General features: G+C 29.7%; 1 protein-coding gene across 1 annotated transcript; it reads right to left on the bottom strand.

Annotated features, from left to right (window-relative positions):
* Nucleotides 1–1,677: 1,677 nt before the first annotated feature.
* On the bottom strand, nt 1,678–16,930 carry LOC139488705 (uncharacterized). The gene is made up of 8 exons (XM_071274523.1): nt 16,830–16,930; nt 14,358–14,621; nt 12,957–13,076; nt 12,261–12,617; nt 9,296–9,577; nt 8,425–8,484; nt 5,047–5,119; nt 1,678–2,294 (listed from the first exon to the last, which is right to left on the bottom strand). Exons 1-8 carry the CDS (start codon nt 16,918–16,920, stop codon nt 2,105–2,107), a joined length of 1,437 nt encoding a protein of 478 aa, XP_071130624.1. The 5' UTR covers nt 16,921–16,930; the 3' UTR covers nt 1,678–2,104.
* Nucleotides 16,931–17,497: the final 567 nt, after the last annotated feature.

The following is a 17,497-nucleotide window of genomic DNA, read 5'->3' as shown; positions in this document are numbered from 1 at the left end:
GTTGAATACGAAATGGTCATTTTTGGTATCAAATGGTAGAGGTACGAAATGGTCGAAATATCAGATATGCGAAATGGTAAAGGTTCAAACTAATGTGTTATCGATACATGCACAGAAGGAAATACTTGAATTGAAAACGCTGCGGCTCCGTTATAACATTTGTTTTTCTATTGATTGGTATATTCTGAATAGACGTTCGAATTGCTTAGACAGTCATTCCTGCTTTTAGATTAGCCATGTCGCAGTTGTATATATTATACATGTTTGCATCACAGTATTACGGTTCTTAAACAAATAGATGAAGTGGTTCATTGAAGCACGCTTAATATTAGTCAGCATGATGTCATTATAATAAGCAAACGTCTTAAGTAAAACTATAAATATCTATTATTAAAAGTCTTATGCAAACAAAATACACAAATCACGACCAATACTAGAGTTTCGTTTAGTATAATCCTTAAATTAATAATATAATCAAGTCTGATTACGTAATCTAAATAAATGCTTCGTAACTGGGGAATATCCATTTTGGAATATTCGTAATTTTCAATAACTTAGACTTGATGATAGAGATATTGACCATAACAAAATAATGATATCAAAGTCAACTTTGTTGAAATTAACTATTAACGATCAAAAGTCTAATTTGACACATTAAGTACAAAGCTCATTAAAAGACTACTTTAATATACATATAAATTGTTATAATAACAATTTCGGTCAGGATAAATGCTCCGTATCCTTTGGTTATTTTTTTTTATATCATATTAACTAAGTTTGTTTCTTGTGATGTGAGGAGGTCGTAAACTGTTTCTCCTTGTTTGATGTGTATTTAATTTGATATTTTTAAAACTATGTTACATATTTGTGTTAGATAACATTGTATATGTATTCTACATCTGTAGCATGGATGAATACCCCAAGACCTTTCTTTTGTTATTTTGTGTTTGTCTTCAGTAAATGAATAAAACAAAAACATCTTTATTTCAAGAGGATTATCCCATTAGTTAAAATCTTCCTGTGAATCCTCAAAATAATAAGAACTCTTTTATAAGTACATACATTTTTATAATGATATATTATACACAATATACAATTGTATCTAGATAATAATGAAAAAGCATATTAATTTGCAAAATTGTATCTAGATAATAATGAAAAAGCATATTAATTTGCAAAATTGTATCTAGATAATAATGAAAAAGCATATTAATTTGCACAATTGATGAAAAATTTGTAACATTTTTTTTTTTATAAAAGATACAAGTATATTACTCATTTTAATTTCATTTTGTAAACTGTTCCATTATATTTGAGAAAATGAATATTTAATTGTTTTCTTTAAAAAAAACTCTTTGGACTCAAGTGTAGTATTCACTTTTCAGCATACAGAATAATTAAAATACGAAATTCGTGTAAGGGATAAGTACTAGTGTAGTGGTCATAAGGGTATCTGACATGCGACACATTGTACAATGTTGTGAACATATAGTAAATATAATACATATGTACAGGAGTGTTCTTTAACAAATGAATGATAACCTAGAGTATCAAGTCACTGATAGCAGTAGGATGGTTATTAGAAGTTAATTTAATTCGTTTGACATATTTCTATCAATCTATATTAAAAAAGATAATAAACAAATGGTCCAATTGTTACCAATAACTAACAAAACCTTTGCTTTGGTGAACTCAATAACAATAAAAGTTTACACACTATGTTACTTTAACCATGATAACATCGACAAAGCATGCATGAAAAATATATCAAATTCAGTAAAAATAAAGTATATTTATTTATCATACCTTAAAATGTCAACAGATTCAATCATGACTATAACAATCATTTTATTAAAAATCTAAGGCAAATTTACAAACAAACAATTGAATCGGTAGGGCTTTAACATTTTATAGTTGCTTTTATATTGGATCACATGTATTTAATTTATGCAGTATTTTGAACGTAAGGCGTTTCTCTGATGAATATGGTTCTGCAAATTTTACAAGGTAATGCTTTTTAAAACAAAACTACAAAATCTTTGAACAGATGAAACGAAAGGCTACCACAATTTCCTACTGATAAGTATACAGGTCTCCTTTATTCTCAAGTAGAGGAATTAGGAACATTTTTCATGTTGTAGTAATTTGGACATTCTAACGAGTCGTAGGCGTGGTCAGATAATCTTGATGAAATATTTGAACTTTCATAGACACAAGTCTCTTTAATTTTATTTTCTTGTCTTTTTCTGTTAGGGAATGTTACATGTTTTGTCACACACTCGCAACCATTTAACCTGCAATGAGATACAAATTATTAATGAAAGGTATATCCATATTGGAGTTTTTTTATACAAATATTAAAGTATATTATAATTCTCGACTACTTTTCACGTCCCCTCTAAATCATCTTCTGTGCAAAGTAGATCATACGATCAGCTCGTGTTTTAATATATGCTGGTTAATGTTTGGGTTTTTACGATGATTTTCGAATTGTGGTAAAATTTCTGCAGTCATGATTAAAATTTGAGAAGAGTTTTTAACATAGGGCGATTTAAAGACTGACAGTATTTATTGTCACGGACCATTTATGGAAATCTATACGAATATCATAAGAATACATATAGCCGTCCATTTTTTTTTATATCAAAACTGTAAAACCTATATAATCATTTTAATCATGCATGGTGTTATATATATACAATACCATCTTCATGCCTTAAATATCGTGTACTGTATTACGACGCTAGATTAAAACTGAGGAGAAAAGGTAACACCCGGCCACCGAAATATTTATTTTAGTGAAACCAAGGAGTCGAGTGGTTTGCGCGTCGGATACTGTGCTGGCAATTTGTGTCACAACATCTCTGTAGCATTAGTTCGAATCCCGGAGAGGGAAGGACAAACAATTTGGGAAAGCAAATTTACAGATCTAACATTGTTGGGCTGATGTTTAGACGAATTATATATATATATATATTTATATTTACTTGAAAATACGATAATGTTTTAATTTTTAGTTTTTCGAAATGAAAGGAAAAAGTAAAGTAAGAAAAAAAATACTGAACTCCGAGGAAAATTCAAAACGGAAAGTCCTTAATCAAATGGCAAAATGATTTAATAAAACTCATCAATCGAATGGACAACAACTGTCATATTCCTGACTTGGTACAGGCATTCTCAAATGTAGAAAATGGTGAATTGAACCTGGTTTTATAGCACTAAACCTCTTACTTGTTTGACAGTCGAATCAATTTGCATTATATTTATAACGATATGTAAACAAAACAGACATAGGTTAACTTAAAAAATAGGGATACATCCATCATCACCGTGAAACGACAATAGATGTTACATTCATTTGCCGAGTTCAATTAAGTGTTCAATGCACATTTTGATGTTAACCTTCATTGTGAGTGCTCGCCACTTAAAGATGGGAAGGCAAAGTTTGCAAAAATACAAAAATATATTTGCTACAGCAAAACTGAAATACAATAATGGTTCAGATATTTCCATGTATTACGATTTATGTCTTCTTACTCAAACAATTAAAACTATTATGCCTATAAGATGTAACTTAAAAGGAATAACTAAAGGTATTTCTACTCTACGAACACATTAAATGCAAGAATTACTAAGACATCAAACCAATTATGAGTTTAGACGCCAGACGTACATTCCGTCTACAAACGATCATTATTCAATAAAAAAGCTAAAAATATGTAAATACGAAGCTGAAGAAGACCGATGAGACAACACTCCGAAGGTATTGTCAAATGTTTAAGGTAATTTTTTTCACGAGTGTCGAAAATTCTTAGTTTTTTCAATATTTCAAAGTATTGTAAATTGTCGATTTTTGGATATGACAATATTAATATGTAATGATAAATCATGTTAACACAGTAGTGCTGACTACTGCGCTAGTAATAACCTTAACCCTCAACTATTTCCTATCAAATATTATATTGAAAAATGCTATTTCAGTAACCAAAAATCTAACTTCTTAAATATGAATTTGAATTTATGTTGAAAAAATGTAGTTGTTTGCTCTTCATTCTTTATGTTTGGACATATAACAACCAAAGAGTCATGTTTTTAAATTATGCTTCTCTGAAAAAAGTTATGAATTTTGAAGGAAATTATTGTAAATTAAGTAGCATTGTTACAATGTCTAACGCATCATAATTTTAAGCTATTTATTGGCCATTACGAGATATTGCTCGTGGTAAACTTTAATATAATTTACCCAAATTTTTGTCAAGAATATAAGCGTGAGAAAACTTACAATTTTATTTTCAAAATAATTCTTTCATTTTTCAGAGAAAAAATACCTTAAAAAGTTACTTGGCAAGTTTGCCTGAATAAGCAAATGTTAAAATGGAAAATCACTATAAAAGGAATTTTCCGTTGATAAATATATAGTTCCGTTTTGAACCTAAGATATGTCATATATTCACTGAGAATGCTTTCCTCATCACCAGGTATTATTTGTCATTATCTACTGATATTTTGCGAGGTAACACCGTGATAGTTACTTGACCATTGTAAAGTATTTTTAACATTATAAAGACTGAAACATAAACCACCACGAGAATACAATAAGGTAAACATATGACTATTTTGCGATATATGTGTAAAACATGCAATAGAGATGTTAGCTGTTATAATTAGATGAATACTGGATGAAAAGTAAATACAAAATAAAAATACTGATCTCCAACGTAACGTTAAAAGGCAAAGTCCTTTATCAAATAGCAATATTAAACAAATAAAAAAACAGCTGTCATATTCCTGATAAGTTCAAGCATTTCCTCACGCACAATTTGTGGATTAAACCTAATATATAGCTAGCTAAACCTCTGACTTTTGTAGTTGGGACAAAAGATAACAGCGGTACATTCAAACTCATAAATCATTAATAAACTGACAACACTATGATTGAAAGACATTCATATATAATTTAATGTATTGACAACCATGTATGAGCAAAATAAATATTAAATTAAGGCCATTACTTCAATTAAAATGTATATAAAAAAAGTATTTTACCCTCTTAAATGACATATAACTACGATAGCTATGATTGTAAGAATTATGCCTCCGCAAACACCAGCTACTATTCCTGAAATAAATAAAAATAACTGTTGAGAGTTAAATTAAAAGAATATCAAATCCTATAACTACTATTGATTGCCGAACGAAAACCTTCGATAATTACAACGCAGTACAACTCATTAAAAGTCATATTAACTGTAACCTATTTCTTGCAAAAAATGAGATAATGTTATCAAAAATAGATACATATTATGATAAAAATTAACACTTGCATTCGTTCAGATAGAGTTCTGAATTTACCTAGATCAGAAATGCTCTAACCAAATATAATTCGATTTGTTCAAACGTCTATCTTTTTTAACGATTGTTCATAAGATCTTGTATTATCCAAGTATGAAACTCAAACACAGACTGTTGTTTGGCAGTAAGATCATTTTGTTTTGCCCATCGTAATTTCATTTTTTTTTGTTACGATTTTCGAACTAATTTCTTGATTGCAGTTGAGTTCATGTTTTTAATGATTTTCATTATGGCGTTATCATTGATCTTCCATATTCCTCAATTGGTACTTATGTCTGAGGCCGTGTTCACATCAAACGCCATGTACAGTAAATATATTTACAATTAGTTTAATGTAATATACACTAGTTTCACATTACATTTGTTCTTATCTATACACCTTGTTTAATTACCTGTACATACGATTTGTTCACACTTGTAAACTATTAACGAACGTAATCAATGCATCACTGGTAAATTGTTGTGTCAGGGATTTCGATACCATAAATTACTTAAAACTTTTACTAAATTCTTTCATAGATACAAAGATTTGATTAGTAAATTTGGCTATACCTGTAGAAAGCTTATTAAAAATGGTATTTCACATCCTAAATTTTATGGTAATATTGTACTTAAAGCGAGGAAATCACTATGTGATCCTTGTAAACTCATCGAACCTTTAAACAAACTTATAAGTAAGGGTTATCGTACGAATATTGTAATAAGATCTCTGAATATAGTTCACATTGGCACTAATATTGATATTGTCATTAGCAAATTAAAACATAACTAAATTTCATTATCTTTTGAGGCGAGATGTATAGAGACACAGACACGTTAACTTTTATTTCTATAGAAGTCGCTCTTCACTATACTACTACCTGTCGATACATTTATTTTTGGCATTGCACAAGTCATGTCTTCTTTGACTATTAATGACGTTAAAATACTAAATCCCTGTGATGTGTTTTAGTCGATTTTAGTCTCTGATGCATGATTTTTTATTATTAATTGGTTTTGGCTTTTAACTAGCTGTCAGTAACTGCGAGTACTCTCAAATCGTATTTTCTTGTTAATTCGACCTGTTGATACTGTTTATAATGCTTTTTTGTCATTTTTTATTTATACGGATCTTGTCTGTACACCAGCTTTGATTATTTGTAATATCTTCACTTATTCTTACAACATTTGTATAAACTTCAAGATTATAAAAAAACCGGTTTTTTTTCTAAAGTGAACATTGATTGGTTAAATATTTCTCAGTCATGTCCTGTTTTTGAATTTGTTTGTTAGCTTTTTGGTCATGAATGTTTGTCTCTAATATTTAATTAACTGTACATTTGTATTCAGATATCGCAGATCAAATTTATTCGTTCATTGTTTAATCATACGTTTTTTGATTGAGTTAAGTCTGCCAATTGATATTTTATCGTATGTTTTTCTTTGTTGTGATGTTATGCTATTGTTTCAGAAAAAGGGAGAAGGTTTGGATCCATTAAAACGTTTAATCCCGCTGCAAATGTTTGCACCTGTCCTAAGTCAGGAATCTGATGTACAGTAGTTGTCGTTTGTTTATGTAATATATACGTGTTTCTCGTTTCTCGTTTTGTTAATATAGATTAGACCGTTGGTTTTCCCGTTTGAATGGTTTTACACTAGTAATTTTGGGGCCCTTTATAGCTTGTTGTTCGGTGTGAGCTAAGGCTCCGTGTTGAAGGCCGTACTTTAACCTATAATGGTTTACTTTTTAAATTGTTATTTGTATGGAGAGTTGTCTCATTGGCACTCACACCACATCTTCCTATATCTATATGTCATTCAAATGTTCATTACGTAGAACCGAATGCAAATTATCGCACTACTTTTCTAGCAATTAGGGAACGACAATTTGACCTAAAAAAAGGGAGGGGGGTCCTTGAAAATATTCTGATCCCCTATTTTATCAAAATAAAAAAATATTGTGAATCCAAAGTTTCCCCATACATTATAGTGACAAATAATTGTTACCATCTACATGTAATAAAAATGAATAAAAACGTTCGCGCGAAAAAAAAATCTGACTCAGACACCCCAGATACTAAAGATGTCTCGATTTCGCATTAAAAAATGTAGGATGCATCAGCGTGCTTACAGGAAGAAAAAGGATTGAGATGTTGAGGATCACTACATTTCTATCTTTTGTATTTGTTTCAAATGGTATTTTTTCCCCCAAGAAGTATTTGGCAAATGGAGGGGATAATGTTTTATTTATTATTTCTGAGTGTATTTTAACGGATCTGAGATTCTAGACAAACAAAACAATTTACATCACATTTTTCAGTAATGCACTTATGACTGAATCGTTGTTTGAGTAAAGACCAGTGGCAAATATTTCTGTGTACGTCCAGATTCGGGAAGACCTTTTAAAAATAAATTATGTGTTCGGCACTGATGATGTTTATGTCTTGATAATGGGTTAATAAAGCTACGTAAAGTGTTTTTATAACAAATAAATATATCAAGTTTAGCCAAATATTTCTGTAAAGAACTTTATTTATAATTGTTATAAATATCAATTTTATTCAAAAATCGTTTCTTATTTAAATATACATGGTAAAATTATTGTTCTTAATGCCTTGTTTTGTGTACACTTTACCTTCACAAGGCCTACATTGAGTATCGACTGCATGCAGACATTGTGTTTTGTGTATGTGTGAGTTACACTAAAACAACACCGAGTTTAGGTCAATGTGAACACGGCCTAATTTAACAAGTATTTCAAAATCTGTTATGCATCATTTATATCCTTAATTTTCTCACAATTTGTGCATCATATATGAATACTCAATGTTGAAGGCCGTACTTTACATATAACGGTTTACTTTCATAAATTGTTACTTAGATGGAGAGTTGTCTCATTGGCACTCATACATCATCTTCTCTCGTCTATCAATACACATATACGTATCATAGAGATGTGAAAGTGGCAAAACAACTAATAATACAGCTTCCTTATTTTGCATTAAAACATAAACAATATAAAACAACATTTCTGCGTTCAGTATACGTTAAATTTAATAAATGATACGAAAGAAGTAAAGAGAAATATATTACCAATGATAGTATACGGGATAGATGACCCAACATATGTTTTCTTCGTTCCTGCTGTTAAATCTGCGAATAGTACATAGATATGGAAGTCATACTTTATTTGTTTTGTTCGTTTCGAAAAACGTTCGACGTCCTGTACTTGTTTACATGCTTTGTTGTCCTCATAATAAACCATACCAAAGAAGTAGGTACAGTAAGACCCCTTTTTGGCCTCAAAATATAGATAGAAGTTTTACAAAATTGTGAAAATGTAAACTGTTAGTTATATATTGGAAAGTAGAATGCTTCTGTTACATAAATATGGGCTGTTTTTGACGAAACAATGCACAAATATAGGATAATAGCATCATTAAGTCATGCTAAATTACTGAAATCTTCACCATGTTAGCATTTTAATTAAATTTCAGGCGCGTTTTTAATAACTAAATCAGTTTAAATACTTCACATAAACTAATTGAATCAACTAAAATAGACACTTAAGTGTTTAAAAAATGTCCAAAATCTTTCGTCAGATGAACCTGAAATTTGAGGCCTTCAACTTTGTTAACATTATTCAACATATGCGTTAAGATGTTTTGATTTTTCTCGTAAGTGATGTATACATTTTTGATGATTGACGACCTTATCTCAACTTCAAGCTAACATATATACATTAAACCAATTTCTACTATGATATACATTAAATGCAAAAGAATCTTTTTGTAGAAATAAGATATCTTTTTGTTTCACATCACTATAACTTAAACATTGCACAGCTTAGCGATCCTTTTTCAAGAGATACAATAAAACTTTTAATAATTTTTGTATTAATCCATGTTAATTGTGTAACATGTACGCAAAACAAACTCTATGTTAACGTACAGAAAATACTTACCACTACATTGATACGTAACCGTAATAGTTTTGCTGGTAACGTAACAGTCTTTATATCCGCTCATAAAATCCGACATATTGAGTTCGCATTGATCCGATTTGTTGACGTTTCTACAGAATGTGTTCAGCTCACTTTCAATAGATTTTTTCGGACAATCTTTCTTTTTAATGATCAAGTGTGTTGGTTCCAGTGATAAACTAATGTCACCCGAAAGGAATTGTTTTTCACATTCTATTTTAATTGGTCTATTCATATCTTTGCAAGTTACAGTCATTTGTTGTCCTTCATTCATGTTTAAAGAGAAAATTGTTTCCATATAAAATGCAAAATACATTGTGATGTGCATATCAAAAAGGGGTTTACCCGTAGTGTTATATATCTTCACCTTATTGAGTTACATAGTTATCAAATGTACCAGGATTATAATTTAATACGCCAGACGCGCGTTTCGTTTACTTAAGCTTACGACTTATCAGTGATGCTTATATCAAAATATTCATAATGCCAAACAAGTACAAAGTTGAAGAACATTGAGGATCCAAAGTTCCAAAAAGTACTAGCACATACGATTAGCGACAAAACTATGAAATTTTAAATGGACGATCAAACTATGTTAAAGATCAGCTGATTGTTGCAATTGAACACTCATGTAATAATGCCCTTAACGTTGGGGGTAACCTGGTCGTGTATGGTATGTAGATCTGAAATCGGCATGTATATTGCAACAAATACTGATGCATGATATGCTGTTTTTCTCTTCAAACAGCTGTTGTACATGTAGTAGTGTTAGATGTCAAAAATGTGATATTCAACAATTATTCCGCTTTTGAAATATACCTCTTATTAACTTAACACTTTTTCTATACAGTAGCATTTGCAGTGAACGAAAACAAAAGACAATTCACTCTCCTTGTGATAGAGTCGAGAAAATCAATAATAAAACAAAACCGGCGACGATACTAATCAAGAGGTATTTCTAAATATTTTTTTGTACATTTTATAGAAATTATTTGTTCAAAACTGTGTTATTAGAAGTATACATGCAAATATCCGATGTTTAATGTTTAGTATTTATCGGGATGATTGCTTAAGAAGGTTGTAAACTTCAAATTGAAAAACTGCAAATCGTTTTGCATATTCACAAAAAAAAAATGGAAAAAAATCATATTCCTACAAGTACTTTCTGATCACCAATTATCCGAGTGTTTCAAATTTTTTTATAATTTCTCGAAGTACGCTTTTATCACACTTAAGTTATCGAACACACCCGTCTGCTCTTGTTACATGTACATTCAAAAGATAAATATTATTGCTTCGAGAATATAAACATTTTAAAGTCTGACTGTGCAGGTAAAAATAAAGAAAATAACCATTTTTATAAGGTAGGTAGGTGTCTTTTTACTATTTTGTATACAATTTTAGGAAAAGATCGTCTCGAGGTTTGTACAAGTTCATGTATTTGCGGTTATTTCGATCTATTCACATTTAATGTTTACATAGAGATAAGGTCTGTTTGAATTTGCTTAGTAACTTAATTTTCAAAACTGCCAATCTTTTCTGTATCCCTTAGGAATATTTCCCCTTTTTTCTCTGATCTATTTGTGTTAATATATTAAAGAGAGGTATACAGACAGTAAAAAAAGTTAGTACACATAAAATATTCAGTCCTGGTATCTATGAGGAGTTTATTTATTAGTTAAGGAAGAAAATGATAACATTGAGTGGACATTTTGTTTTTATTTCAATTAATTCCTATTTATAGTATTTATACTATTTACCAAAACGGATTTCTTTGAATCCATAATTGATAGCGTCCTTGCTAAAATGGGACAAACATTTTGCAGATTTAGCTTTCAGTGTTTACAGAGAAGGTAATATTTTGTCACTAGATTTTCAACTGTATACAGTATATGGGTGTAATCTGCTCGTATACCGTATACCGTTTTCCTTTGTATTGCTTTACATAGGAAGCCTTTAAATATTCAACTATAAATATATTCCCATATATTTTTTTCATTACTTCTTTAGAATGATCCAACGAATTTATACCGAATAAGAAAGAATCAGTACACCAGTCCAGTAGTTAGTACTTCTTTGCTGACATGAATTATCATTGATTTGGTCATATTTAAAAATTAACTGTTTACAAAACTTTTGAATTTTAGAATTACTAACTTAAAGGCTTTTCTACATCAGGAGTAGATTACCTTAGCTGTATTTGGCTAAACCTTTAGGCATTTTAATCCTCAATGCTCTTCAACTTTATTTGGGCTCTTTTACTTTTTTGGATTCGATCGTCAATGATGAGTCTTTTGTAGACGAAACGCGCGTCTGGCGTGAACACAAATTTTTTTCCTGGTATCTATGATGATTTTACTTACACGTAATTTGATGTATTTACATATTTTTATGTTGTTAACATGAGTGGTATCGTCAAGACACTCATAAATATTTGTCATTTTGAATAGAGTCTTTTAAGATGAGGTCATTAATCCCTTAGCAGGAAAATTGAAGGCCAAAGCAAAGTTAAATGGTAAAAGTCATGTTCTCAATTTTCAACTTTTCTGTAATCGCAGCTCCTCAGAAACCGAAAACTTATCGGTCATTTAAACGGTTTTTATAACATTGTCTAATAAGCGGGACGTTTGTCTTGCCATGAAACCTGGTTCAACCCACCATTTGTTTCTTAAAATGACCTGTACCAAGTTAGGAGTATGACAATTGTTATCAAATAGGTTGTGTCTATGCATGTTGCATTGACGTTTATTTTTGTTGAACTTCCCTGTTTCTGCATGTTCTTCCGCTGTTGTCCCCTTATAGTTGATGTATATATGTCCCTTGGCTTTGGTTTGTAACACGGATTGTTTTCTCAATCGATTTTTGACTTTTGAACAGCGGTATACTACTGTTACCTTTATTTACCTTTACATTAACTTTTTTTTACCTTATTTTAGTTCACATTTACCTTGACAAGACATATACGCTATTGATGTATCATCTACCAGTATAGCACGTACTGCTTTTGATTTACGATACTTGAAGTCTGCTTCCAATGTTATATTGAATAGAGCTTGGTCATAAACATCTACTGATATGTTGATCCATTGATTAAAAGTTTTAGAATTACCCTCCGCGGTAAATAGTAAAGTCTGAATTTCATTAGAAATCTTGTATATATTAAATGAGCAATCATAACAACGGTTATAAAATTGGTACCAAAGTGAAAAACATATTGGTTCCATAAGTTCATTATCTGTGTTAATACGTAAATTATCAGCTCTACCAGAGAAAGAAATAGCAGTCAGACTATAACCTATTATGCCTGAAATAAATAAATAAATTATAAACATGCCTCCATCAACAACAAGTAAAAGGCTATGCAATTCAAGCATTTTTCATTTCTTTTAAAATTTTCACCAATCTATAGTGAATACTTAATGTAGAAGAAATGATAAAGTCAAACTCTCCTTATAAGGTAACACACATTGATAGTATAGCTTCACGTCTACTCTTTGATTTTATTTAAAAATACACGCCAATATACAAATATATGTCATACAATTAACGGCAGTGCATATGTGTTTTGTACATAAAACAGAACTGATTTTGTTTGGGAATGGTATTGATGAAGTGTGAGAATTAAGATACAAATTGTCATTACCTAAATCAATTATAGTATGATCTTTCACTGATCTAGTACGCGTCCATGTAAAACTATTCGAAGATATGTTCATCCAATCTCCAAAATCCTCCTCAAACGTGCTAACACTTGTCCGGTTTTCTAAAAGAATTGAATTTGATTATCACTCAAATTATATCATGTAATTACAAGTCGAACCTAAAAGTAATATAAACAAACATATGCTTTTAATTAAGATCCTTGCTTAAACAAGTACATTTTTGAAACCAATAAACCCGATATAAATATTAGCGAAATTCTACTTTTAAACTGCATTAATACATGTTGATAAACAGTCATTGACTTTTGTGTTTTTAATAATGTTTGATAACTATTCTCCATTTCATGAATATGCATGGATATATTCGTATTATGATACACCAAGTAATCAAACGTTTTACTTAGAGAGCCCCAGGCAAACAGTATTTAATGACGAATGGTCCTATGCATTAAATAACCACCTTATATATTTGTAGAATGAGTGGTAGGTCTTCATAGTTACAGTACTTAATATAAATACAATAACTTTCACGTCACAAACAGTATAATAATTAGTTCATTTGGAAGTTTCCTGGCTTATGGTGGTAAAAGTCATAATAAGCTAAGAAAACGTCGATGTAAAGTTACGTAAAGTAGTTATGACACCGGCTATTGGATATCAAATTATATCAGGCGGTCAATAAAGTGTGAATTTATTTTATATGACTCGAAGACATTTCAATTTTTATGTTCAAAACAAGTAGATTTATTACGTAAAATTATTAATTTAGGTTAAAATCTTTTATATAATTTCGTTTCAAATTTACACAGATTTTTTTTTTATCTTTAAGATTTCATTTGGTAAATCACTTTTTCCTGAATTATCAATATGTTTTTGGGAGCACAAACTTATTTAAACCATTTCGAAATTGCTTGACACTATTTAGAAAACGAGAAATTGAAAATTATAACTTTCAGTATGTTTTTGCATCTAACTCTACGTTTACAGATCGTTGATTTAATCACTTTGTCAGGATGCATGTACAAACAGTATTTATCAATAAGATAATAGACGAACATATCAAATAAAACCAATTATATAATACACACTTCAAGATGTAACATTTTCTGATTGTCTTCTTTAAATTTACCACCACAAAAATTACAATTCTAGATATCAAAAGACAATATTTTGTTTTTGATTTATAAAATAGAAACATGCTATGTATAAAGAAATAAGAAAGCAAAAATATCGAACTCCAAGTAAGTTATTTTCAGTTTCTAAAAAAAGTAATCTAAACTATCGAGAGTTTTATTTCTTTGCCTTGCCAATCATGCCGATTTTTTACACTAAAGAAATAATGAATATAGTGGAAATAACAGTGATATGAAAATATTCATTACCGTATTTGCATGTGTATGATAGATTTATGTATCTAAACTCCCGTAAACAGGCTGATGTAAAGTTGTAATCCATCAGACAGGAATTTTCACCATTACAGCTATCTTTTATAGTCTGTATATCATTGACATTTAAAACACACTGATTTAGACGACAAGTAGTTTCCTCTTCCTGTACACTTATGTTCTGTATTTGTACTTTAGAAGTATTCCAACATGAGATGTTTAATATCTTTTCTTCTGGATATTGTATTGTCGTAAACAAATCTGCAATGCGCAATTATTTATAAAGAGTAGACATTAACTAAAGTAAACATAATATATATGAAGTTTTTGAAAAAAAAAATAGATGGATTAGTGAAAGATTAGAAACCAAAGAAATTGGTACTGTACAACTCAACTAGTTGGTCCAAGCGAGAACGCAAATAACTTGAATAAGAACAGAGTTAAAAGAGTTATAATAATTGAATATGATTTATGAATTTTTATTGTTGACAGACGTATTTTTGGTCTGTTGGGGTATTTTTTTTTTATATTTTAGTGTTTGAATGCTGCCTTAGTTATATCTATCCTTCACTTTCTTTTCTAAAAAAAACATCAAATGTTTTAAAACAAAAAATATATATTTTTTAAAACAATAAACACCTACGTTTTTAAACAATTTAAAATACACGTGTTTTTAAACAATTATACCTTACATATTTAAAAATAAATAAATATAATTATTTTCAAAAAATAAGAACATGTTTTCAAACAATAAATACATATGTTTTCAAACAATAAATACATATGTTGTGAGGAGAAATACAGAATGAAGAAGGCCAATGGTCGAAACGTCTTGAAAATTTGGTTTATTGATACAATTATATAAAGTATGTTCCCTATTGGAATTTTGAAAACAAGGATTTAATTCAAACCCTATAAAAGGATGGACGATTGTTTGGAGATAGAACATGGTACACTGGAATTTTTGCGGTTAACTGATGATTGAAAAATGTAATGTCAGCCATGTAGTTATGACGAAAAATAAAGAACTGATGAAAAATTGGTTTATTGATACAATTATATATGTTTTAAACAATCATTGTTGGTTGTGAAATATTTTTAGATTCTTTAACAGATAGTTATATCTTGCTTAAAATATAAACTATATAGTGCAACGTTTGTTTTTTTTAATTTTTTTTTTTTGCAATTTGTCAATATGAAAACTGCTAGACACTTTCATCCCCTGATATACTAATTTAGGCATAGTATGATGGTGTCATGTACATTTCAAATTTGCTTGTTGCAGACTGGCCTCGTCAGGTTATTTTAAAGGGTTTCAAGTCCATATTTTATGCTTCTGGGCCCAGTTTCACGAAGCTGTCTTAGGACTAAGACATGTCTTAGGATGGTCTTACGACATATCTTAGTCCTAAGTGCGTTTCACAAAGCGATCCTAAATTAGGACATCTCTTAAAATTGGTCATAAAGTTAGGACAACGCGAGAGGTGTCTTATGATGGTCTTAGGATAGTTTTACGTTTATTTATATAAATTACACTCATTTTTTATATTAATTTTGAAAACAAATATCTTATTATTATCTAATTATCTATTTTCCTGTTCCTGCTTAAAACATATATACATTGACGGATTATCAGGATTTGTCAACAATGAAAATTCGATGTATTGATATAAAAATTGCACGATTTTATCTCTTAACCTTTTATAACCAATAAAGTCGAAATTGAATTCAACTCACTTGTACTAAAACAATGTCATAATTTTATGTTCTTTTTTCTTAATTTTGCATTGAAAATTTCATATTTATTTTGCAAATTATGTCATTATATTAATCAATACGTTTAGAATAATTTATGGTAAGACATACTACATTTACATGATTTTTTTCCGTAGATCATATTTATATTTGAAAATTTAAAGAACTTGCGACAGGTTTAGGATGTCTTAGCTAAGATGATCCTAAGACAGCTTCGAGACGAGGTCTGAGATATGTCCTAGGATAGTCATAAGAGGATCATAAGACATGTTCTAAGATATGTCTTATGACATGTCTTAGGATAGCTTCGTGAAACCGGCCCCAGGTTTATAACTACAAAAGCTATGTCGAGGTCATAAAATCAATACTTTACTGAAAGGGTAGATGTTAGAATAGCCTGCCCTAAATGAACGATATGTCTGCCTATGGATGTTACCTAAGTTAGTAACTAGATTGCTCAAAATTCTACTGTTCGTCTGATTTCGGTATAGGATAGTATTTATATGATATCAATATGCTCCTGTTTTAAATGTACATGTTTTATTTGAACTGGGGGCATACTGAAGGAAATCCTCGTCGGGTCATTCAAACTATGATCTTGAAATCCATTATCGTTTGCAAGCGATTTGATTATAAAATATAGATAGCCATATGTACGTTAAGATAAAATAACTTTTTCAAATGTGATATAATTTTTAAAGAAAATTATCCTACCTGTTGTATTTATCAGTGATATATTGAAACTCTGAAAAAGTAAGAATATTACAAATTCATATATCCGCAAATGATCCATTTCAATATACATGTATAAGTGATTTTTGTGGTAGCGTTCAGGAAGTATAATTTTTAACAAAAATTAGTTTTTAATATGCGTAGTTTGATAAATAAAAATTTTACACTTAAGAGCAATATATAAGATTATTGATGTTTTTTAAGAAGTATTTGATCTTTTTGTAAAAAAAACCCAGGGACTTTCCTGTTCCATATGTTCGTGTGTATAAATTCTTAATCCTTTTAACCGTGACGTTAAATCACTGTAAATATCTTAAATATCTTAAATGAAATTAAAATATATACTGTATTTACTCTGACAGACCTACACTCTTCTATGAAAGGCCGTTCGGGTCATAATTCATTTGTAACGAAAAGATAAATCTGTCATTTTAATAAACAACATAGATTGTTACCAAAGGAACACAAGCAATAATTAACAATAAATTGAATAACAATTACTTAAGTTGTTCTAAGAGGGGACTCTAGTGATCGAGTGGTGTAACAAGTCGAACTACTATTCATTTCACTAGCTGATTGTGAGTTTGAATCCGACAGATAACAGGTGTGTTCGAATTTTATCTTAATTGACAAGACTCAGTTTTTATAGA

The sequence above is a fragment of the Mytilus edulis genome, chromosome 9 (genome assembly GCF_963676685.1).
Source record: "Mytilus edulis chromosome 9, xbMytEdul2.2, whole genome shotgun sequence".
Taxonomy (NCBI): Eukaryota; Metazoa; Mollusca; class Bivalvia; order Mytilida; family Mytilidae; genus Mytilus; species Mytilus edulis.
This window is presented reverse-complemented; position numbering and strand designations above follow the sequence as displayed.